A 26381-nucleotide genomic window follows, 5' to 3' on the forward strand; every position below is an offset into this window, starting at 1 on the left:
AATTTATCTTTTTACAGTCGAAAATTTTTATACATAGTGTAAATTTACCCGTTTCTGACTAAAATTTTTGAGTCCGGCCCCCTCCGTTTTTCGCTCGGTGGTGTAAATTTATCCTTTTTCAACTGAAAAATTGTATACACGGTGTAAATTTATCCGTTTCCGACCGAAATTTTTATACATAGTGTAAATTTACCTGTTTCCAACCGAAATTTGAGCCCACCCCTCTCTAGTTTATGAATTTTTTATAAATATTCAGTTCGGCCCCCTCGACGTGTATGTTCAAGCTTCGCCACTGGATACCAACCGACACTCCACTACGTATCCGGCGCAATGTGTGATACCTTTTGAACATGCAATGCATTTAAACCGCTCCAAATCAACGAGTCGGTAGAAAAACTTGTATAAATTACTATTGAAGATAGAGGTGCACAACCAAACTGGTTAACCGAGTTCCAACCCAAAATCCTAATCGGTTAGTAACCAGTCCACCACTAGCCGGTTTATACCCGGTTCTAACCGGCGGTTATAAACCGGTTTATATTATTGACCTTCGAAACCGGTTACATACCAGTCAACCGAACCAGTTATTTGGTTTTTTTATTAATTTTTTTAAAACCGGTTTTTTTCCGCTTATTTACCGGTTTATCAGTTAACCAGTTATACCGAGTGGGTGTTTCTTGTCTAAAAACCTGTTAGTACCCGGCCAGATTAACCGGACTCGCCAGTTATTTGATCTTGACCACTAACCGGTTTTGAAAATAACCGGTATTAAACTAATCGGTTACCCGGTTTTGAAAGTAACTAACTACTGGCTACTGATCTAGTGATCCTGTTCTCCATCTTGAGTTCACGCGCAATTAACTGTTAATAATAATGGCTCAAAATCCACCTCAGATCGCCATTATCGGTGCCGGAATATTTGTCAAATCTCAATACCTCCCGAGACTAGCTGAGATATCGGACCTCGTGGTTGTTAAAGCTATCTGGAGTCGATCTGAGGTATTATTATTTATTTCAAAGTAAACTAGCGTAATTTAATCGATTAAGTGTGTAGAATTGTAGTGTGTTGTTTGATTAAGTGATTAATAATAAATTTATGTAGAAATCGTCACGGGAGGCTTCGGACATTGCTCGGAAGGTGTTTCCGAATGTGGAGTGTAAGTTCGGAGATGATGGACTTGATGATATTATTTCGGATCCGGATATTGTTGGAGTGGTTGTTGCTCTTGCTGGCCAATTTCAGGTTCATTTCTGTGTAATTTTAGTGTATATTAATTGCCATCTGTATTTACGCCTGTAAACGAGCCGAACTTACTTTTTGTGAACTGTTTGACAAGAAGTTCGTTTATGTTCGTTCGTTTGATAGATGAACGTAAAAGTATATAGGATCGAAACCCCCCCTTGAATGTTATTAGCAAAGCCCTTTAAATAGGTAAGATACATATGAAATAGGTAAATACAAATCATAAGAGATAACCATAAAAGTTTAAAAGATTCTCTAATATCTATCTTAATATATCTCTTATTTGTTATTCTAATACGCCCCCACAGTTCGAGCCGCTAGCACGCTCAAACTGGATCTGAAACTTTCGAAGAACGGACGAGGTAGACCTTTCGTAAAAATGTCAGCGTACTGATATGGTGCGGGAATATGCAAAACTCGAATCTTACCCAAGCGAACTTGTTCTCTTACGAAATGAATATCAATCTCGATGTGTTTAGTACGCTGATGTTGCACAGGATTGCCCGAAAGATAAACCGCCGATACATTATCACAATAAACAACAGAAGCTCGATCAAGCGGTAAATGTAATTCTAGCAAAAGATTTCTCAACCACGCTAGTTCTGCAACCGTGTTTGCTACACCTCTATATTCTGCCTCCGCACTCGACCGAGAAATAGTGGGCTGGCGTTTAGATGACCAAGAAACTAAGTTGGCGCCCATAAACACGCAATACCTCGATGTAGATCTTCGAGAGTTAGGACAACCACCCCAGTCTGCATCTGAATATGCGGTTAACGAAGAGACGGGGGAGACTGATAAGTGTAGCCCATGGTGTAAAGTACCGCTGACATACCGAAGAAGTCGTCTCATGAAAGCAAGATGTGGTTCTCTAGGTGCATGCATAAACAGACACAGTTGTTGAACCGCATATGTGATATCCGGTCGAGTGAACGTAAGATATTGTAGAGCCCCGGCTAGGCTTCGGTATTCAGTACCATCTTCCAAAAGGGGTCCGACCTCAGCATCAAGTTTTGCCCCGGTATCAACCGGTGTGGCACACGGTTTGCAGTTTGACATGTTCGCCCGTGCAAGAATCTCTGTTGCATACTGTGCCTGTGAAAGAAACAACCCATGAGCATCTTGGGTGACCGAGATACCCAAGAAGTAATGTAACGGACCTAAATCGGTCATAGCAAACTCCGCCGATAGCTCTCGAATAATTGTGGAAACCAACCGTGTCGATGAGGACGTAAGAACAATGTCATCAACGTAAAGTAAAATATACGCCACATCGTTCCCCTTTTTATAGATAAATAACGAGTTATCCCATATGCTACTCTTGAAGCCCCTTTTCGTGATGAATGTGGAGAACCGTGTGTACCACGCCCTAGGAGCCTGTTTCAACCCGTAAAGGGATTTCTTCAATCTACAAACATGATTAGGAGCTGATGGATCCACAAAACCTGCAGGTTGATACATAAAAACAGTTTCTTGCAAATCCCCATGTAAAAAAGCGTTCTTAACATCTAACTGATGCATAGGCCACCCTTTCGAAAGGCCGATCGACAATACGGTTCTGATAGTAGCCGGTTTAACAACCGGGTTGAACGTCTCATAACAATCTACCCCGGTGGTTTGAGATTTACCATTCACCACCAATCGCGCTTTGTATATTTCAAGCGAGCCATCGGCACGAAACTTATGTCTGAACAACCAAATACATTTAATAACGGGGTGATCGGCCGGGTACGGCACAAGATCCCACATGTCATTATCCTTTAACGCTTTAAATTCGTTGGTCATGGCATGTTTCCAAAAAGGGTCAACTAAGGCGTGTTTGTAGGTGGTAGGTATAGGGGAGATATTTTCAGAGCGAGCTGTATTCAAATTATATTTTGGGTTCGGTTTTGTGACACCCGCCTTTGAGCGGGTTGTCATGGGGTGGGGGTTTGAATCGGTATGGGGAATGGCTAGTGGTTCGACAGGTTGTGTAGCAACAGTAGGTTGGTTAGGTTGATTAGCTGTGGATTGGTTGGGCCGAGAATTTGTGTGGGCTGTAGATGTGTCAAAGGGAGTGTTGGAAGTATTTTGGGCAGCAGGGGGAAATTGGGTCAGTGGAGGGGTAGTGGAGGATGGGGCTGAGTTTGTTGATGGTTGGATGGGAGGAAACTGGAAATCGAGAGGGTTTGGGGGATCATCAAGAAATTTATAATGTGATGAATTAATGGGTGTAGTGAATGGAAAGTTGTTCTCGTCAAAAATTACGTGACGAGAAATATGAACACGTCCCGTGGCTAGGTCGAGGCACCTATATCCCTGAAAATTAGGAGGATATCCCAAAAACACGCATTTTGTCGATCTCGGTGACAAGTTGTGTTGTTGGGTCGCGGATAGATTTGGGTAACACGCGCAACCGAAGACGCGAAGATGATCGTAGGTGGGGTGTCGATGAAAGAGGGCAAATGTTGGTGTAAATAGATTGAGGTGTTTAGTAGGAAGTATATTATGGAGGTAAGCGGCGGTGTGTAAGGCTTCAACCCAATAGGAGGGTGGAAGATTAGCTTGCGTAAGGAGGGGACGGATGATGTCGTTTATGCGGCGAATCATTCGTTCCGCCTTACCATTTTGCGAAGAGGTTTGTGGACAAGAAAAACGAAATACAAGTCCTTGGGTTGTGGCAAAATTATGAAACTCGTTGTTATCAAACTCACCACCAAGGTCACATTGAAACGATTTAATTTTAATATTAAATTGGGTTTCCGATTAGGCGATGAAACTTAACGAAAGTGTGAAAAGTTTCGGACTTGTATTTTAATGGATAAACCCACACATATTGAGTATAATTATCGATTAGAACCATGTAGTATTTATATCCATTATTACTAATTACCGGAGATGTCCACAAATCGCAATGTATAATATCAAACGGTGCAAGAGTAAACGAGTTAGAATCAAAAAAAGGCAAACGTTTACTATTCGAAATTTGACATGCATGACATAAATCAAAACTAGAATGTTGATTACATGAAATAAAGAAATGACGAGACAATAAATGTATAGCTTGAACACCGGGATGACCAAGCCGATTGGCCAAGTAGAAGTCGAGGACGCCACGAGACAAGTGGATGGATACGTTGGCTTCGTGAAAGGATAAAGGTCCCCGGTGCTGTCGTGTCTAGAAATTAGCCTTCCCGTCACGAGATCCTTCAAAGAAAAACCATAAGGGTCAAAATCAATTGAAACTTGGTTATCGGTTGAAAATATACGAACAGAAAGAAGGTCTTTAAAGACTTGGGGGGCTAAAAGTATATCGTTAAGTTTAAAGGTTCGTTTTGATATTTGGTACAAGGAATGGCCTGAGCCGGTGACCGGTAATTTTTGGCCATTACCAACGAAAATATTACCGTTAAAAAATAAATAATTAGGATGTTGTATCTTACCCGGGTCGGCAGTGAGATGCGAGGAGGCTCCCGAGTCCATAAACCATGGATCGTTATTCAAGTTAACTGCCTGAAGTGCTTGACCCAATTCTTGCGGATTTAGCGGGTTGAATTGTTGTTGAGTCATGAAGCCGGGAGGAGAGAAGGCAACATTGGCATGAGCCATATTATTAAAAGAAGTTCCTGCATGTTGGTTATACGTTGCAGCCGTATTTGGTGAGTCGAAGTGCGCCTGCTGGCCGAGACCAGTGGGCTGTTGTGGTCCGCCCCATTGATTGGGCCACATACCTTGGGCCGGATGTGGGCAGGGAGGGGGTGTGGTCTAAAACCGTTGTTGTGGATAGTAACTATTTGGTGCGTATTGTTGGGACCGACCCCCGTTTCGGCCATAACCGCGACCACCCCTTCTACCGCGTCCACGACCACGGTATCCAGGTTGGTAATTGTTGCCAAAATAATTGGGATTTGGAGAGTAACTAGTAGGTTGTTGTTGAGAACTAGTTTGAAAAGTATTAGTGCCACTGTTGTTTACTGATCCAACGTTTTGCCTGTTCTGGCTGTTTGCGGGTGCAACCAACGCGTAATGATTTTGTTCCTCCCTCGCATCTTGCCTTTGCTTTTCAAGATCAATTGCTTCTCTCGCATCGTCCCAACTTGTGTCGTTTTGGTTTATCACCGTAGCACATGCATTGAACTCCTTCGGGAGTCCGTTAACCAACTGAACCACCAATCTCGATTCGTCGACCACATGATCGACATCGTTCAACTGTTCCGCCAAGTCTTGGAGCTTTTGACAGTAATCATCCAAGGAGGAACATGAAGCTAAGGTTAGGTTCGTAAACCTCTTTTCCAAAGATGCAGCACGGGCCTTTTTGTTAGATAAAAAAATATTTTTAAGTTTGTTCCAGACCTGTTGCGCGGTGGCGTTTGTGTCCAAAACACGTGCGAGATAAGGCTTTGAGATCGTCCCGTAGATCCATTGAAGCACAATCGCTTCAATTTCTGACCATGTCTTGTAAGTTGCATGGTCTTTTTCCGGAGGCTCGGTTCCGTCAATATGATGAAGTACTTTATAACCTCGCGCGTGAAGCGAGAACAATTTAACCCAGGCCGAATAGGTGCAAGTGGTGCCGTCAAGAGTTTGGATTTTGTTTTGTATATTGGTGACAGAATAAACCGGGTGTAATGCTTTGTGATCGGTCGTGGCGGAGGAAGAAGATTCCGCTTGTTTTTCGCCAGACATGGTGAGAACGGGAAACCAAAAAAAATAGGATAGGGGACATAAAGGTGAGGACGACGGCTGTGAATGCTTTAGAAAAAATAATGCTGTGATACCATAAAAGTAAATAGGATCGAAACCCCCCCTTGAATGTTATTAGCAAAGCCCTTTAAATAGGTTAGATACATATGAAATAGATAAATACAAGTCATAAGAGATAACCATAAACGTTTAAAAGATTCTCTAATATCTATCTTAATATATCTCTTATTTTGTTATTCTAATAGAACGAACATGGACAAGGAAGTTCGTTCGATTAACTATATGAATGAAAACGAACAGAGGCCATGTTCGTCCAATTGTGTTCGTGATGTGTTTGTCACATTTATGTTCGTTAGTGTTTGTTTGTTCGTTATAGGTTTTTAACTTTTAGTGACTTTTCTAATCTTATCGTATAATATAAGCAAAGTTGTTATTAACTATATAACAAAAATATTTATATGAGTATTATGTGATTAATTTATATGTAAATTAACATATGAATAAGAATGTTCAAAAGAACACCAACACAAACTTGGTAGCCGGACCAAACCGTTGGCACCGACTTTTCTCGGTTAGCCAAATCAAATAGAACATTGTTTGTGTTAATTAGTGTTTGTGAACCATTCACGAACAAGAAGTTTCGTTCGGTTAGCTGTTCATAAACCGCTGGTTCGATAAAATCTTGATGGAAGAACATGAACAAGGCCTTGCTCGCTTCAGTTTGGGTTGGTTCGGTTCGGTTCGCTTCGATTCGTTTATAGCCCTATCTGTAGTAGAACAACTAACAAAAATTTTGTCATAATATCAGTAGCACCATCTCTAAGTTAGAATCCATTCTTTTGGAGTTACATTTATAATTTCAAAATTAACAAAGCAGAACCGGTGATTATTAAAATTTCAAAATATCAGTAGCACCATCTCTAAGTTAGAATCCATTCTTTTGGAGTTACATTTATAATTTCAAAATTAACAAAGCAGAACCGGTGATTATTAAAATTCCAACTTAAAATGATCAAATGCTACTGTTACGTGCAGGTGGATATGTCACTAAAGCTGCTGAAGGCTGGAAAGCATGTTCTTCAAGGTAACCTAAAATCAACTCAAGCAAATAATTAGTTATTTGTATTCATTTTTCATGGAATAAAATTATATCTTCTTTCTTTTGTTTCCTTGCATGTTTTTTTTAACTGAAATTTTGGCTCTGAAGAGAAACCAGCTGCTGCATGTAAGTGAGATCCTGTTAAATCAGTTATGCTGAATGATATTAATAATAATATAATACACTTTAACTTTATTCTATTATGATTTCATCTGCAGCTATAAGTGAGGCAGAAACTGCATTATCAGGCTATAATTCTCTTTACAACAATCAATCTGCTAAAAAAATATGGGCTGTTGCAGAAAATTACAGATTTGAGCCTGCATTTGTAGAGGTACTTTGATCTTGAACTTTTGGTTTTCGCTTGTATCATTGAGATTATGCTAGAGCAACTTTATTGTTACTTAACAGAGTAGAAAGTTGATGTCTGAAATTGGAGATATGATGAGTGTGCAAGTACTCATAGAAGGCTCAATGAACAGTTCAAATCCTTACTTCTCAAGTTCATGGAGGCGCAATTTTACTGTAAGACATTAACCTTCGTATGTGGCAACTTTATTTAGAAACTCTACAAATCATGTTGCTAAGCAAATAGTCATACTGGTCATTGGTGAAGTTTAATGAACTGTTGTTTTGTTTTTTTTTTTTTTTGCTGTTTTTTGTTTATTGTCAGTTCAAAATCTTAGTAGGTTATGTACATGGGGTGGTTTTCTTGTTTTAAATCTGTAAAACTTGAGAAACTCTGAATGAAATGAAACGGAGTTCTAAATTACGACCGATATTAGCAATCTGTCTCATTGTAACTAGTTTTACCCGTAAGTTGCCTGAAATAACCGGTTGATGCCATGTCAGCTTGCGAAATCAGATGGCACATATGAAAAAATGCTTTTGAAAAAAAAAAGAGTTTCTATTTACCTGTACTCTAAAATGACAAATAAGATCACATCTACCAGTGTCATTATTTGCAACTAATATAAATCAGTTAAAAAGATGTAATTTGATTTCTATTATGTGCACAATTCAAAGTTAGTTGCTAAAAACAGGAAAATATGTTAAGCACATTTCTCTATGATGCAGTTTGACTTTATAACTTGTTCTATAGGTTTTTATTAGTGCATATGTGTTGATTGATGTGCAGAAAGTGGATAACTTTTAGTAATTTTGTATTGCCTATAAAATAATTGTTTTATGAAATCAAATGCAAGTTTGCAAGGAAAATATTTTTATAATCCCTTCAAATAATGCTTAATAGGAAGTTTCTGATAGTAAAAATGCATATATCGATATATAAATATTTGATATTGATAGAACACATTATATTTCCAATTATATTCTCTATCTCTACATGTGTGGCAGGGAGGATTCATTCTAGACATGGGTGTACATTACATTGCAGGCTTAAGAATGGTATTTTTCTCCTAACTATAAAATACTAAACATAAATAAAAGGGAAAAGATATTTATATTAACACTACCACGAATTTATGTCAGCTTGTTGGATGTGAGGTTGCTTCAGTGTCAGCTATGACATCTCATGTGGATACAACCCTACCTCCACCAGATACCATTTCATCTTTATTGTAAGTTAACACTCATAAAATACACCCTTCTTTTACCATTTTTATTTTCCTTTAAATTTTGATTTTAAAATGACATTTTTGCTTTCTTGCATTTCTAGTCAACTTGAGAACGGATGTTCTGGAGTATTTGTAATGTTGGTGTCCTCAAAATCACCAAAGGTTACAAATTAACTTACGTTTCTTGTTATTTATTTTGTTATCTATGAATTGAATGTAAAATGTAATTCAGATTATTTTCCGAGTATATATTACAGATTATATGGCGAGTTGTTGGTTTAAATGGGACCGTGCAAGTTGAACGAGGAAACAAAGACGGACAACATGGTTACGTGGTAATGCAGAATCATCTCATTTTTGCAATGTACAATTTTTATGTAATATTAATTATTAATTTAAACTTTGCATAGGTTACACTGTTTAATGCCAATAAGGAAACAAAGAGCACTTTCTATCCATTCAGTGGGGTCACTGAAGAGCTCAAAGCTTTTCTAAGTGACATCTCAAGGGCCTCTCTTCAGGTATTATATTTATATATATATGAGTATGTATATGTGTGTGTGTGTGTATACACAGACACATACCTGTAAACGAACCAAACGTTCAGTGAATTGAAAGTTCGTTTATGTTAACACGACAAATTTTCTGTTCTTGGAGTTAAAAGAACGAGCATGACCACATGTCTCGTTCGTTTATATATTCTTTAAAAAGTTTTTAGGTCCATTACAGTTTACTCTAGTTTTATGAAATTAAAATATCCATTACAGTTTAGATTGGTTTTATCAATTTTTAAGGCCGTATAGATTGATGTTCACATTTACTTTTAATTCGTGTTCACTCAGTTATGGTAGTTCTTTTATGTTCCTTTACATTCGTGAACCGTTCGTTTTCTTATGAACGAACACTAACAAGAAAACTTTGTTCCGTTTAATTGTTCGTGTTCAATCATTTGTTCGGTTTATAAACATACTGTATTTGTGTTTGTTTGTTTTGTTTACAAGCCTATACACATACATGTATCGAGTTTTTGCAAGTATCTATTTCAACCAGAGGTGAAAAGATGGGCTGGTTGGAAAACAGGTCGAAACAGGTGTTAGTCAATATCCTTTTAGCACGGGTCAAAACAGAGCGGGGTGGGTTGACCTTTGAGCAATTTAAAATATTTATATAAAGTTAATGTGTTAATGATCAAAAACAGTATTATTACTCTTAACACACTCTAAATCTCTGAATATAAACGCTTTAGGATGTTGTTAGCATTAAAAGTAAACTCTGGACAACTTTCAACTCGTTCAACCCATATGTATAATATGTTTGAAACTTGTGTGCAGAATGGTAATAAAATTGAAGCTGAAGCTCGGTGTTCATATGCTGAAGGTGCACGAGATGTTGCGGTTTTGGATGCTATGCTAGAATCTGGGACGAAACAAGGAGCCTTTGTCAAGGTCAAAAAATGTAACTTTTTTAGAATGGCAAAACCATATTGATTAATGATTACCATCTCAAAAGTAAACAGAATAGACTTTGATTCATGATTATTCTTGTATTTTGTTGAAATATAGCGGACTAATACATTTGAACAAAAGAGACGAAATGTTTTGAGGTGGCGATTCTATTCTCCTTTTTATGTTGGGACATCCATGTATTCTTTCGGTTTTACACTCTTTTCAGAGGTTTTATTAAAAACCAAATAGCTTCTGACAAGAAAACTAGAGCCAAAATATGAAGTACAGAACACCATTATCAGTAGGTACTATTTCGAACTAAATTCAAATTACACTAGTTACGCCAAGTTTTTCGATTTGGATTTATTTTTTTACCAACCAAAACCCCATAGCTATTTTAAAGGCAAAAACAGTAAAACACCGTAAACTGCATGGTTTTTGAACTATTGACATTTATGATAAAGGGAAGATACATTACCGTCGTTCCGTCACACCATGTGCATTACAAAAAGGCTAATATTGCGTAATACATTTACTATACAAAATGAAAGAGTAATATCTCTGTATAAATTTAGATAGTTTTTTTGTTCTTTTTTGCAAGTCATAATTTCTGAATTCAAATATGCAATTTGCAATATTTGAACACAACATATGCAATTTCTGATACAGCATAGACATCTTATCACCGGATCAAATACCCAACTCGACCACTTGAAAAATATGTTGCCGGATAGTAATAAACCCAATAACCCACAAAGAAATTTGACCCACAAAAAAAAAAAAAAAAAAAAAACCTCACTCATGGCCACGCAAATACTAGCTCAACAAATGAATATATAACCAACACATATGATTTAAACATTTGAGTTATCAATCACAAAGTAACTTGTACTAGGGGTACTGTTACAAGTCTTCCCCTCTCTTTGGGCATTTTTGAACAATATTAATTCATCAAATGAAATTTTGTAACTATACACCATTTTTCTACCCAACATCTCAAGGCTACAATGAAACAAAAGAATTAAATGAGTTAAACTAGCAGATTCAACTAAAAGGAAAACCCCTAAAATAGGATAAGGTCAAATCACCTTTTAAATTGCTCGCTTTAAATAAATAAAAAGGTTACAATATGTAAAATAAACCTAATGTGTACCTTCATTACATTGCACAATATGTCCCGACTTAAACACTTCCCTCAGGATGCCATTTTATGCTGCATCCAACGCTGTCAAGAAGAGTAAATTTTGTAAATATTGGCTGATTACACAAAATAAACACTCGTGGTTTGACAGCATTGTAAGTTTGGTCTCCAGATTTAAAAACTGCAAACTTAGACCAAACATTTGTGAGAGGGCTGCACGGTTAACCCATTTGTGTTTTAACAGCGAAGTATGGCATGGAAGTATGGCATGTGCCCTTCAAGTGAAAGTAATTGTGTCATTTCAAACTTGAAACAATAATAAAATCCTCTTTCAATTTTCAAACACCAAAATTCCTAAAGTCGACTTCATCACCTTCGATTAGCGCATAATCGAAGGTGATGACTGATGAAGTCGACGTACGAGTTATGGAGTTTGAAAGTGTATTTTGTTCAGGTTTCGAATTTGAAAAGACACAATTACCCTCACATGAATAACACATAGCATCACTTTTCCGTTAAAGCCTAATCATGATTTACAGCGGGGACTAAATTTGCAACGCTCTCAAATACGTTTAGACGAAGTTTACAATGTTTAAATATCCGGAGACCAAACTTGCAATATGGTCAAGCCAAACATTTGTGAGAGGGCTGCACGGTTAACCCATTTGTGTTTTAACAGCGAAGTATGGCATGGAAGTATGGCATGTGCCCTTCAAGTGAAAGTAATTGTGTCATTTCAAACTTGAAACAATAATAAAATCCTCTTTCAATTTTCAAACACCAAAATTCCTAAAGTCGACTTCATCACCTTCGATTAGCGCATAATCGAAGGTGATGACTGATGAAGTCGACGTACGAGTTATGGAGTTTGAAAGTGTATTTTGTTCAGGTTTCGAATTTGAAAAGACACAATTACCCTCACATGAATAACACATAGCATCACTTTTCCGTTAAAGCCTAATCATGATTTACAGCGGGGACTAAATTTGCAACGCTCTCAAATACGTTTAGACGAAGTTTACAATGTTTAAATATCCGGAGACCAAACTTGCAATATGGTCAAGCCACATGGACAATTTGTGCAATTTTGTCAAACAGAAATGAAACATATGTGACAACCTAGGGCTGACAATTTATACACGAGACATGAATACCCAACACGGACCTACACGACTTTAACAGGTAACATGTAAGGCCTTAACAGGTTTCGTGTACCAAACAGGTAGACACGAATTTACCTATTAATTTTCGTGTCTAAACAAGTAAAATACATACATACATACATATATATATATATATAATTATAAGTTATCCTAAACCCTAAATTCCTAAAACGTTCTCACTCTCATATGGTGCCAAATATGTGTTTCTAAATAGCTCTTATCGTGTATTATCGTGTTTTATCGTGTATACCAGGTAGTATAACAGGTTCGTGTTCCTTTTTGGGATGCAGGTACACGATAAGTTTTCGTGTCGTGTACAGGTATACACATTTCGTGTTCGTGTCTTATCGTGTACGGGTATACACGATATGCCAGCCCTAGACTGAGACAACCAGAGAGTCAACAACATATAAAGATACCTTGGTTTTTGATTTGTGGGTACTGGTTGTCCACTAAGAACACAATCTATTGCCAAGCTCAAGTCCCTACGATATACAGAACCGTTTATTCTAACAGAAACATAACTCAATAATTTAGAAGATTATCAATTATCGTTCTAAAAGATGTAACCGACCTCCCCGTGACACTAACATTATTACTTGGTCGAGAATCATCAAACTGACCATGATAAACGAGTTCAAAAGGTCGACGCCCATCCTGCAACCAACCCGTGCTCAGTTATGATCATAATTAATTATTCAGAGACTATTGTTAATTATTGTACCTTTTTAAATAGGAAAAACTCAGGTGTGCAAACTGCTCCATAATCTCTTGCAACATTTTGTGACTGCTCGCTTATAAGTATATATAATAAAATCATGTACATACCTCAAAGATATATATATGTATGAAATTATTATACAAAGAATAATTGGCATACATGATCATATAGGTATGGGAATGGATAATTAAAATTCCTTGCATCTTCCGCCATGAAAACCGGTCCATCCTGCCATAGAAATGATCGTTTTTCATATGGAAATCAAACTGATGTTTCAAAAATGGCAAACTGAAGTGAACCGAACCTGCGGGTGAGTAACTATGGAGTTTGATGATATTGCAACAACTGCAAGTCCTTTCTGTTTCGTAGAACAAAGAGTCTACATTGTTAAATATGCAAGGTCGCAGTTCTTAACGAAAACGTATAGTTAGCAACCTACCTTCACGTAGAAGTTTGTAAGCTTGACAATGTCCTTTTTCAAGTGCTTAACAAAGGGACAGTGATTGCAAATGAACATAACCTGCCAAAGATGTCATAACCTATAACTATGTTCATCCGTTCAGGTAAAGGTGCAAACGAACCAAGCGCAAGCAAACTCGACTCATTGCTCAGTTCATTTTTAGCTTTCTGTCTAGAGATCGAGCTCGGCTAGTGACTCGTTGTTTCAAGCTCTAGCTTGACTCATTTATTATTTATTATTTAATTAATTTACATACACTTTAATTTTGTTTTTATATAATTTTAATTATCTTTTTATATATAATATTTAGTTAGCTTTATCATAATTTTATATGTAATAAATATTATAATGTAGATAAAGGATAGAATACAATAATCCTTAACGTACCTTAACGTACAAAAATACCTATATTTACGCAATTGATCCATGAAATCACATCCCAACATCTCGGAATCATCAATACATACCCAATTAATCATTGATTCACCAAAAAAAACAGATTTGGATAGTTAATCGATCAATTTTTTACTTTTCTTCACGAAACCCGTTTTAAGTGTTTTATGATTTTCTTGAGCGATTTGTATTTTGGCTTTGAACGTTTTGCTTTTGCCTTTGAGCATTTTGTTTTTGCCTTGAGCGTGATTCGCGTACGTTTTTGTACATTAAGGATTATTGTAGGATAACCTGACTCTTATTATATAATTAGACATTTATTACATTAAATAAAGATTATATAAATAATAGGCTTGATTATTTACTAAACGAGCTTATTTTAAGGGTCGAGGTCGTTTAAGCTTGGCTCAATTCATATGTAAGACATTTGTTGAATGAATATAATAAAAGTGAGTAGTATAGTATGAATATGAATAATAAAATTGTTGGTAGATAATTATTTATATATTAATTTAGGTAGTACCAGTAATGCAGGATAAGATTGGAAGTCGTCTAATTTCCACACATTTCCGGTGAAGGGCTCCTCCAGCTGACCAAGTTAATAAATAAGTAAATAATCCCGCCATTAATTAATAACAATAAACTGAATCAGAATCAAATAATAATAATAATAATAACCTGAAAATCTGGAGCTCTGGAACCGAGGGAAACGCCTTTGGATTCAATTCTTGCGGCACGAACCACAAGTACTTTTCTTGATGATGATGATGATGATAATGCGCCTCGGTTATTCTTCACCACCACCGGTGAAACGGAGCTCAGAAGTCTGCTAGCACTTGGCGCCACTAAATAACTACCTGCTAAGGGATAGTAGTAATGGACGTCATTTGTGTTGGTTGATCCACACGTACCCGTTTATCCGGAATTACGAGGGTATACTCCTCCTTTTAACTAAACACAGTCATTTTATTTTAACACGAAAAATACAAATGATACAACTTTCTTAACCCTAAATCACCTCCTCAGCCCAATGTCTGTTCTGTGTCAACCGTCACCAAAAAAACGATCTCTGCTCAATCCATCTAAACACCCACTCAGGGGTGGCTCGTGGAACAGCGAAAACAAGTTAACACTTTAGGCTCATACTCAGTTAAGGCCTCCAAATCCAAAAAAAATATTATATATAGATATATTATAATGAGTATAGTAAATCAAATTAATGTATTGGTGGGGTGATAGGCTTGGTTATTACTAAAGTATAGGTTATGAGTTCAAAATTTGTAATAATCAAATTTTTTTCTTAACAATTGTTATAAAAAGGCCTCAAAATCTTGTTTCGATTTAGGCCCCACATCTGTTGTGTAAGGCCCCGTTACTGGTAGCCCTACTTTCGTGTTGGATTTACTCATAAACACAGTTCTAAATATCAGAGTTAATTAAAACATTTACGCGGAATATAAAACTTTCATAAAACATTACATAATTCATAACTTGTCTCAAAACATCCTTTGTCTTTCAACATTAAAGCATTAAAATTAAAACATCATAAGTCTTCAGATGCCAGGCTCTTATTCAATGCCACGTGTCTACTCAAGCGAGCTGCCTCATCCTACTCACCTGCGTGCATACTAAAAGTCAGCTACGCTGAGTGAGTTCTAGATAATCACATAATCATACCATTCACATAACATTATATTCTTTCATTCATACTTTCATACTTTCATACTTCCTTACTTTCTTACTTTCTTACTTTCTTTTGTATTAACTTACTTTCATATCTTACGTTATAAAGAGCATTACGCCCTACATTCCTCGAGTATTATTAGGGCTCGGTACCCTCCTTCCTCGAGTATTATTAGGGCTCGGTACCCTCCTTCCACGAGTATTATTAGGGCTCGGTTTCCCTCTTTCCACGAGTATTATTAGGGCTCGGTTTCCCTCTTTCCTCGAATATTAGTAAGGTTCGGTTCCCTAGTTCTCGAATATTAGTAGGGTTCGATTCCCTCTTCGTTACCATACAACCATACATCATACCTCGAGTATTATTAGGGCCCGGTACCCTTTTCGTAACCATACAACCATCCTTTCCTTCTTTTATTAACTTTATCACATTCATACACATAAGCATACATATCATACTTACCTTAACTTAGCGTTACAACCTGACAGTACGTGCAATATCCGAAGATCGTTCACGTACCGTCAAGCCATCATTCATACATTTCACATTATTCACATAAGGCATACACTTATCTCTTAGGATAAGCGTATTAACAAACATATTGAGTATGCACACAGCCCCGAAAACATAACACATAAATGGGGCTAGAAACTCACCTGAACACGGTTACGTTCACCGTTAATCGTAATCCCTTTCTTCAGTTGTGCACGGCTGACTGTATAACAAGTATACGTATCAATTAACTATCACTTCTCATAATGTATTTCTATCTTTATATGACCCACAACGAACGGGGGTCCGGGGGCAGCGCCCCTGGCAGCGGGGTCTAGGGGCGGCAGCCCCTAGCAGGGTCCAAGGGGCAGAGCCCCTGGCTGGGGTCGAGCTGCCAGGTCAGCTTGGAAAAATTTTATTTCCATTAACTGTCTTAACACATTTTTCATTAGGTTTTTAATTTATTTTATAATCGAACTTGGCTTTAGGCGAAGTTAAACCTTAGGCGAACTTAGCTTTAGGCGAAATTAAACCTTAGGCGAACTTAGCTTTAGACGAAGTTGTCATCAGGCGAACTTGGCCTCAGGCGAAGTTACCAGTTAGGCGAACTTAACTTTACAGCGAAGTTGCCATCAGGCGAACTTAGCTTGCAGGCGAAGTTCATCAGGCGAACTTAGCTTGCAGGCGAAGTTCATCGCTTTGAAGGCGAAGTTGCCCAGATGAAGGCGAAGTTGCCCAGACAGCCGCTGTTTTAGTTTCTGATCGGCATTTCGAGCGATTTTAACACCCTTGCTATGGTTCAATATCACCCGCTACGCTTCCCGACCATTTTTGGTCGTTTATACACTAAAAAGCTTGGATCTTTAAACTTCAAAGATCAAGAACCATACCTTTTTGGGCTCGTTTGGGTCTCGTTTACTTGCTTAATCACAACCAACCGCTCTCTCTCTCTCTCGGACCTCGCTCTCCCTCTCCTCGGCTGCCGCCGGCGGTTGTAGGTGGTGTGTATGTTTTGGAGTGTTTTTAGGAAAATGATGGAAATGAAGATATTTTGGGGTTTTGGGGGTATTTATATCCCTGAAATCCCATTCTCATTTAACCCATCTCAATTAATCCAAGTCCAAGACCCGCTCCTTACCCGATATTAATTAATTACGCGAAATCACTAAACATAACTTCCTTTATTCATCATTAAAATTTTAGGATGTTACATGTTGAGCTGGCCCTGCATCCACCACTCGTCGGCGCCATCAATACGCTTTAAGATTTTAGCCTGAACGTTTTAAGGTTTACCTTGAACGGTTTAGGGTTGGGAATTTAACTTGAACGTTTTTGGTTTTTTAACACTTAACGTATTACACGTACCCACTGTACATTAACGCACCCCAGTATAATACCAACCAGACATAATTTTTTTTTATCTGTGTTATGCCATGGACTCTTCAACTTTGAAGAGGCTCGTTATCCCACTCCGGCCAGACTAAATTGTCTTAACCGGGCCCGCACTAACTTTCATAGTTTGACTTTGGTTTTACCCCGGGAAACAATAACGTCAACTGCCCCTTAACAGTTGTGCCACTACACGAGCATAACTCTCTGGCGTAACATACAGTAGGACAAAAGCCAGGGTGGGCTCATGATTCGAACTAACAATCTCGTAATGCCTAGCTCAAGTCTTTCATTATCATACTTCATAAAAAATGACACAAGTGTAGATCAAATTTAAGTATCCATCAAAGAACCGAACAAGCAAGACATAAATTAATATTCAGTTTGCATTAATTAGAAAATATATACTAGTAATTATCTATTTACAAATGTTTAGAAATTGTTTAAATAGAAGCAAAATCTAGTTGAATTCTTGAATTATTATATTATTTTTGTTAAAACTCGTCGGCCACTTGAATTGAATTCGTCTTTTGACCCTCACCAAAATCCATCTTCCAATCGATTCTGGCGCAGATGCTTTGTACACGCACATAATCCAAATACTCCTCCGCATCTTCCATTCACTCACTCATTCAATTAATAATAATATTATTATTATTATTCCACCCTCTTTTCTATCTCCATATCCATAGCATAGCATACGGTTTCAAGAATCCCTCATTATTATTATTATTATTATTATTATTATTATTATTATTATTATTATATTATAAGTTTTTGGAGCTAATTGATCCCAGGTATCGATTTTTACATCCACCCATTTCTTCGATTATCTCAATCATTCTGTGTAACCATCGTTATTCGACGTTTCCGGAGAATATTAATAATAAATTAACCTTTTTTTATTCCAATTTGATCAGTTTAATGGGCCTGGATTAGATCCTTGTGTTTTTTATTGAATTTTATGTCAACTGGGTTTTTAAATCTGTGTTGTTATGGGTGAATTTCATCTGGGTAGTTTAGTGCATGTTATGTGTTCGACGAAATTCCTCTGAGAGAAACTTGTTTTTATTCATCGGTTTATTCGATTAGTTCGATCCACTAGGTTTATATCTGTGCTGTTTTGGGTAAAGATTCATCCCAGGAGTTTAGTGCATGTTAAGTGTTTGATGAAATTCCTCTGAGAGACTTTTTATTATTATTTATTGGATTTGGTGCGTTTGAATAGCGATGGATGATCTTATGATTGATACCAACGGGTTTGAGAACGGTTCGGACTTCGAAGGTGATGATGATATAAGGTGTGAGAATATATCAGAGAAAGATGTAAGTGATGAAGAAATCGACGCTGAAGATCTTGAAAGGCGGATGTACAAGGATCGAATTAAGCTCAAAAGAATAAAAGAAAAGCAAAAGATTTTAGCCCAACAAGCTTTAGAAAAGCAAAAGGCTAAACAAACGAGTGATCAAGCTCGTAGAAAGAAGATGTCTAGGGCTCAAGATGGGATCTTGAAGTACATGTTGAAACTTATCGAAGACTGCAACGTCCGTGGGTTTGTTTATGGGATCATTCCCGATACGGGTAAGCCTGTAAGCGGTTCATCGGAGAACTTGCGCGCTTGGTGGAAAGAGAAAGTTAAGTTTGACCAAAACGGGCCTGCGGCCATAGTCAAACACGAGACGGACTGCATATCTAAACGAGGAAGTGGGCGTCAAAACGGGAACGCAAATAGCATTCTTCAAGATTTACAAGATGCAACATTGGGCTCACTTTTATCATCTTTAATGCAACATTGTGATCCACCACAGAGGAAGTTTCCATTAGATAAAGGTCTCCCGCCACCGTGGTGGCCAACTGGCGGTGAAGATTGGTGGACCCCATTAGGGCTTCCAATGGGCCAACCTCCACCGTACAAAAAGCCTCATGATTTGAAGAAAATGTGGAAAGTTGGGGTTTTAACTGCTGTTATTAAACACATGTCACCGAATATTGCTAAAGTTAGAAAATTGGTCAACCGATCAAAGTGCTTGCAAGACAAGATGACCGCTAAAGAGAGTTCAATTTGGTCAGCGTTGTTGACCCAAGAGGAGTCTTTAATCCAACAATCGAGTGGTGATAATGGCGGTTCGGGGATAACCGATAGTCTATCAGTTGGTTGTGTTAATAAAAAGCGACCTCCAAATAGTTATGATAGTGATTATGATGTTGATGGGCTTGAAAGCACGCGGGCCTCAGTTTCATCTAAAGATCCTCGTGTCAACGTTCCTAAGAGGGGGAAACCTAAACCGTCAAAGCCACCTCAGCAACAAATAGCATCATACGAACCACAAGATACTGGGCCCGATATAAACCAAATGGGCCCGGTTCAAGATAACACGCGGGCCTCAGTTTCATCTAAAGATCCTCGTGTCAACGTTCCTAAGAGGGGGAAACCTGAACTGTCGAAGCCACCTCAGCAACAAATAGCATCATACGAGCCACGGGATATTGGGCCCGAAATAAACCAAATGGGCGCGGTTCAAGAAAACATACCCAACAACCGTACGCTGGCAGCTGACAGGCCTCTGTTGGTTGAAACTGGAACCGATGTTCAAATACCCGAGGCTAGTGACACGTTATTGTATCCACTGGTTCAAGAATCTCATTATATACCAACCGGGGCCCACCATAGGCCACAAAGTTTGGAATTACATAATTTGGTTCCATGTATGGTTCATACTCCACCGGTTGCAGGGAAGCAGCCCATTAACATGTTCCAGAACGAAAGTGTGAATGCAATCCCGGCTGATGGTTTGCAGAATCTTCAAAACCATGGATTTCATAACGGGCTAGAAAGGCCCATTGAGAACCATTTTGAATCATCAATCAATAGTCTGTCACTAGATTATGGAGGATTCGGTAGCCCGTTTAATTTTGGAATTAATGGAACTACTTCATTGGATACAGATTTTGATTATTTGCTTAATGATGACTATGACATCATGGAGTATTTAGGAGCATAAATTTCAGAATGTTCTTCAATGATTGACTGTAAGTCTCCCTTATTTTAATAATTTTATTTAAAGGTGACATTTTTGGCATGTTTAGTTATGAGAAAAAGGTCAAAATTTGTTCAAATTGTATTTTAGTGTATGGAGCCTCATAAACTGCTTTCTTTTTAAATTGGGCTCTTTCAAGTTTACATTTTGACTTACCTCCTCTTGAAAGATTATAATTATTTTTATTTTATTTATTTTATTTTTTTGGGGGTTGTTTGACACTAAATACTTGTAATAATAAAGCTCACATTTTTGTGCAAAAATATGTTTTGGGTCAATCGACCCGTTTTGTACAAGAAATAAACTGTTTTGACCCAAACCAATTTTGACTTGCCTCTTCTAGTTTTGTAATTTAGATTGTTTTCATTTGTTTAACAAATTAGTTCTGTTATCTTGGATGCAGGTATGAGGACAGTGATGACATTATTTAAGCTATTGTTTCTGATAAGAATGTAGGGCTATTGACAATAGTTTTATTTTTGCTGAATTTGATGCTTAAATAATGATCTCGAGCAGTTGCATACTGTAAATTGGATGTCTCTGTGAAAATGAATCTTTCTTTTACATGTTTATGATTCTTGAATGAATGCTAAAGGAGCGGTCGAACCTGCAGGATGACTGCATTACTCTCCTATCGAACCAAGTTTACCTATATGTGTGATGCTAATGAATTCATTAAGTTTAGCCAACAAGTCACAAACAATCTAAATTAAGCATGGAACAACTGGGTCGGGTTGAGTTTTAGGTCACACTGGGTTTAGGTCGGAACAGGCTTGAGTGAAAGTTTGTTTGGGTTAGAACGAACCATGTTAGACAATGGTCCAGGTCAACACGGTTCGGACTAAAATTAGTTTGGGTTGAAATAAGTCGTTTTAGGACGCCTTTTCCGTTGTTCGTTGGTATTTATTTTGGTTGAAATAAGTCGTTTTTGAGAAGGCGGCAGCGCATACCTTAATGGTGCTGCTGACGTGGTGGTGACGGAGGATGCATTGATGGCGGTTGTGGCGACTTGTTTAGGGTGGTAGTTATGTCGGTGGTGGCACTCTGGCTACCGGACAACGGATAGGTGGTGGCTAATGGTAGTGGGGTTTGCTTTTCTATTTGGACTTAAACTGACTCATTCTACCTCGTTTAAATTTGTCGATCCAAATTGACCCGTTGTGTAATTCCAAATTTCCAATAGACCCAAATGAACCCGAATGTATTTCTTTTACCCAAATCAACCAGTTTTCTTATAAAACCTCTTCCTTCTCTTATGGTTTTTCGATGCCCTTTAACTCGCCTTCCCTTTCCCATTGCTGTTAAAAGGGTTGAGTTTTTCTTAAATGCATATTAAAATAGGTCAGTTTATATTGGTGACTACTAACATATTATCATATCAAAACATCTTCCATTGCAACAACATGCCAGAAAGTCCTCTGCAACATTTAAGGCTACTACGAAGGTCCTTTATAACATAGCGGATTGCCGAAGGTTCTCTACGGTATTTAAGCTACTTTACATTTAGTCAGTTTAAACACATGTGAAGATTATCACATACATACAACTTTAAAACGTATCTCTCTAATAAACAACTTTTAACAAACCTTTATATGAGCGCGCATCTTTGCTCACAAATAGTAATAAGGCAAAGCCAAGGGAAACTCATTGTAGTTTTTTAGGTTGTTAACCGCCGCCCCTTTACAGTGTTTACTGCAACTCCTTGCTTCTTAGACGTCTTTTAACTTTGACATTTCACGATCAACTCATATTCTATATATAACTCTCCTAACTGATTTGTTGAGACTCCTAGGTTAACTTTCTTGAATCGTTAACTTCCGTTAAATATCTCACAGTCCACTCGGGGATTATCGTTAAACACAACAATCTCTTAAATTTATATATAAAATCATAGTTTTCGTTTAAACTAACATTTATCTCACTTTGGAGCTAAAATGTCAAGTGTATGCTCATCCAAACTAAGTTGACTAAAAACGGTATCCACATTCGAGAGTTCAACCAAATCGATTTACAACAATATTTGTGACACTATTGTATGGTACACCAAGTCTTTGAGTCATAAATTTTATGGGTAACCCATTAGGCTATATGTAATGGGCGGTAATATGGGGCGAAAAGGGGCGATAATATGGTGGAACACCGCCCCCCGGCGATAATTGGGCGAAAAGGGGCGGGGGCGGGGTAATCTTGTCGCCCGTTCAAGAAGATAAATAATAATATTTTAATAAAATGACCGTTGTCAAACGGTCAACTTTAAAAAAAAAATTAAACAATATATATATATATACTAGAAGAGTGCCCGCATGATGCAGCGGGAAACATAAATTTTAGTAATCATGTAACAAATCTATGAGTGTTCATTATTTCGTTTAAAAGTGTGAGACCATTCATCAGTTTGGTTTTACGGTTGAAACCGGAGCTGACTGTATATATTGAAATGTTAATTATAAATGTTAATTATTTACTCATTTAGTATTAGATATGTTTTATAATATATATTAGATATAGTTAAAGAGTTTTATTTAATACGAGTAGACTCGTCTTTACAACATTAATTTAGCCAAATTCCCAATATGATTTTTTTGCAATATATGTTCTCAAAACGTTTTTTTTACTTCGAAAACTATGCTTCACAAAACCGAACCGCAAACAATGCTTCACAAAACGTTTTTTTTACTTCGAAAATTATGGCAATATCATATTCAAATTAAAGATAATAAAATGCTCGTTTTTATGATATCATTTATTTTAAAAAATATTAATGCATGAAAAAGTTATAACCGTTTAAAAATCGTGGAGGTAGTTGGATTAAAAGTGAAAATAAAATAATATATAAGTAAAATGTAAATTGTAAATACTATAAAATAATTTCTAATGCTCAGTGAGATTTAATGAAATATTGACATTTTTGCTCCTATTGAATGTTGTATATGTTGCATCAAATGTTGTAATTTACTTAATCCAAACGTCTTAATTTACCCTTAAGTGGTGTATTATATATAGTATAGATATATATATATATAAACATACACCCTTCTTCTCCATTTTATACACAAATCATACCCAATTTCTTACAAAAAATAAACAAAATGAATCCTAGAAACAACCCGAACCAACCGAACTACCAACTCCCTGGTTTCGGTCAAGCGTATGGTTCGAAATCGAGCCAACCGAACCAACCGAACTACCAATTCCCTGGTTTTGGTCAAACGTATGGTTCGCAATCGAGCCAACCGAACCAACCGAACTTACAATGGAACCCGAGGAACCTTAACCAACCAAGCTATCCGTATCAATTTTCCGACCCGAACCTAAACATGTACGCCAACTTTCTCAGCCCCCAAAACACAATGCTGGCGTTCGGCACCACCGGAGTCGGAGCCGGTGACGGTACCGGATACGCAAACGTCATGGGCCTCCGGTTCAAGCAAAAAGTCGACCCTTAAACACAAAAAAAAACAACCGGGGGAGTCGACGGCGCAACGTGATCCATACAAGCATTGGAGTGAGGAGGAGGAGGTGGCCCTTGCTAGGGCTTGGATCGTCATTTCGGAGGATCCCGACGTCGGTAAGTTTTTTAATATTAAGTATTTATTAAAAATGTATTTAGTGTTTATTAAAATGTATACTAATTGTGACAAATAATTTTAATTTGTAGCTAACTTTCAAGCCACGGGGGTGTTTTGGAAGAAAGTATTTAAAGCTTGGCTCGATATAACCAAAAAACCCGAAGACTGCCGGGGAAAAGAAGCGGTTCAAGCCCACTGAAAGGGGCTTAAAGCCGATTGTCAAAAATTTGACGAGATAATTAACCGGTTGCAGGGGTCCGGCTGGCATAGCGGGCATAACGACGTCGACATTATAAGTCAAGACTTGAGCGACTTTCAAGCTCAGGGTCACACTGTTGAGCGGCCCGGGAAACCGTTCAAGTATTTGAGTTGTTGGGAAAAGCTACGGCGTTGCTCGAAATGGAAGGTGGTACCAACCGTTCCGGCCGCCCGACGAGCCGGCTCATCCCGACCTTCAAAAAGGTCGAAGACATCGTCATCGACAAATTCGAGCACACCAAACACACCCTTCGATGCTCGTAGCTTCTTCCTGGCCGACACGGTTAATTTGGCCGAAGATTTTAATATACCCGACGACGACGATGAGGTAGAAGAGTTGCCTCGACCACGCGGGAGATCGAGGAAAAATAAGGGGGAAGATTCGTCGTCAACACGATTCAATACGGAGCCCGTTGAAATAAATGAGTTGGTCGGTCGTTTGGAAACAAATGCAACCGTAATTGGAGCCGACCTCCGAGCATCCAACAAACAACAAGAAAAGCTGAACCAGACGTTCGAATTAAAACGAATGAAAGACGACTACGAATCCCTCAAAGCGGAGGGGTTTCACGAGGATGCCGCATTATTGTTTCAACGCCGACGTGAAAAAATACGCGAATATTACAAATATTAGTTTCTTTTTTTTAGTTATGTTTTTTTTTTTTTTTTTCTTTAGTTATGTTTTTTAATATTTTTAGTTATGTTTTTTTTTAGGTATGTATTTTTTTGTATTTCTTTTTAATTTTAATGCATTTTTATTTAATTATTTAAATAAATTGGTTTTTATTTAATTAGTTTAGTTATAAAAAGAAAATAATAAAATAACACACTGTGGGCCCAACTTGTAGCCCCTACACCATTACATCCTAAAAACAAATTTCCACTCCATGCTGACTGGGCGTCACATGTCACAATTCGTCCTCAATTATAGCCCCTCCACTACATATATCCTTATACCCAAAATAGCTTATTTTTGCATGTACGTTGTCATTTACCCTCTAGGGTCTAAGGCGGAGGCACATATGCTTGAAAAGGGCGTAGCCCCCTAATGAGAGTACTTTATAAAAGTAGATTATTTAAAAAAAATTATTAAGCCCCCTATTGGCCATACCCTACATCTTGACTAGTGAATGACCTATCAATGAATTGTTGAAATAGAAATTAGAAACACTTCAAATTGCTCTCTCTCTACCTCCCTGATTTTTCTTTTACAAATTTTTGACTAAACTTTTTTATATTTAAATTTAGTGGTTAAACATTGCACTACCCAATGCTTTGAGGCATACAAAAGTATCCTTTGCATAGGAAAGTAGGAAACCACTAAAATTTTAGGTTCATTTTTAAAAGAATTCTAAAATATATAATGAGCCCTCTAATTTCACAATGAAATTTGTAATGAGGGGGTGGGGGTGGGGGTGGGGGGGGGGGGGGGGTTGTGAATTTGAAATGAACCCAAACTTGGATATTGGCCTCATGGTTGATCTTTGTATACGATTGTTGTAATTATTATCTATAAATCTTGAGCCCACCACTGATAGTCAGGTTTATACATGATATCCAAAAGGGTCAAATTTGATCGTTCTATTGGTGTAAGCAAAAGCCATATATTTTGTGTCACTAGTTACTTGCCCGCGCGATGCGGCGATGTATGCACACAAACATTTCATCGGATGTGTAACCGGTGTTACCGTTTCTGTATGTGTGTGACCACAATAGTATGCGCGTAAACCGAAGATAGTATGTTCGTAATGCGGCATTGGAATCTTAACATGTGTTAGTAAGCACGTCACACAACGATTGTACGCGTGCAATCAGGTATCGGTGCGCACTTAACGCTACATTGAACTCGTCTTGACCCGCAACCAGGTCCACTGTTCTGACCTTTCAACCCAAACTCGTCCCGACCCAAACCAAATCAACCTTTTTGTATCGACTCATTCCAACCTTAACCTTGTAGACCCATGACCTGAACCCGCCCGAGTCGTTTGCCGGTCTTTAATGGTAATCACGTAACACGTTAAGTTTTAA

The 26381-nt window shown here is 37.7% G+C and overlaps 2 protein-coding genes and 1 pseudogene across 4 annotated transcripts; 2 read left to right on the plus strand and 1 right to left on the minus strand.

Moving 5' to 3' along the window:
- Positions 1–801: 801 nt before the first annotated feature.
- Positions 802–10163, plus strand: LOC143547254 (dehydrogenase FPY6-like). Its single transcript, XM_077038724.1, has 12 exons — positions 802–999; positions 1103–1243; positions 6962–7010; positions 7134–7151; positions 7244–7359; positions 7437–7550; positions 8382–8432; positions 8517–8605; positions 8704–8764; positions 8860–8937; positions 9013–9123; positions 9934–10163. Exons 1-12 carry the CDS (start codon positions 874–876, stop codon positions 10087–10089), a joined length of 1110 nt encoding a protein of 369 aa, XP_076894839.1. The 5' UTR covers positions 802–873; the 3' UTR covers positions 10090–10163.
- A 719-nt stretch (positions 10164–10882) lies between these two features.
- Positions 10883–14716, minus strand: LOC143547255 (uncharacterized). Its single transcript, XM_077038725.1, has 10 exons — positions 14604–14716; positions 14449–14514; positions 13512–13592; positions 13377–13430; positions 13232–13300; positions 13076–13138; positions 12926–13008; positions 12771–12836; positions 11201–11272; positions 10883–11049 (listed from the first exon to the last, which is right to left on the minus strand). The coding sequence occupies exons 3-9, from the start codon at positions 13587–13589 to the stop codon at positions 11230–11232; spliced, it is 456 nt and encodes a 151-aa protein (XP_076894840.1). The 5' UTR covers positions 13590–13592; positions 14449–14514; positions 14604–14716; the 3' UTR covers positions 10883–11049; positions 11201–11229.
- Positions 14717–18241: 3525 nt separating this feature from the next.
- On the plus strand, positions 18242–21398 carry LOC143547272 (ETHYLENE INSENSITIVE 3-like 3 protein pseudogene; annotated as a pseudogene). Of its 2 annotated transcripts, none has more exons than XR_013137745.1 (2): positions 18242–20522; positions 20930–21398. The product of XR_013137745.1 is annotated as an ETHYLENE INSENSITIVE 3-like 3 protein pseudogene, transcript variant X2 (transcript). The 2 variants fall into 2 exon arrangements; XR_013137743.1 differs by having other exon boundaries at positions 18242–20518.
- Positions 21399–26381: the final 4983 nt, after the last annotated feature.

Source organism: Bidens hawaiensis, unplaced genomic scaffold (assembly GCF_021521415.1).
Source record: "Bidens hawaiensis isolate Kalapana, Puna unplaced genomic scaffold, B.hawaiensis_p1.1 tig00014686_1, whole genome shotgun sequence".
In the NCBI taxonomy this organism is placed as follows: Eukaryota; Viridiplantae; Streptophyta; class Magnoliopsida; order Asterales; family Asteraceae; genus Bidens; species Bidens hawaiensis.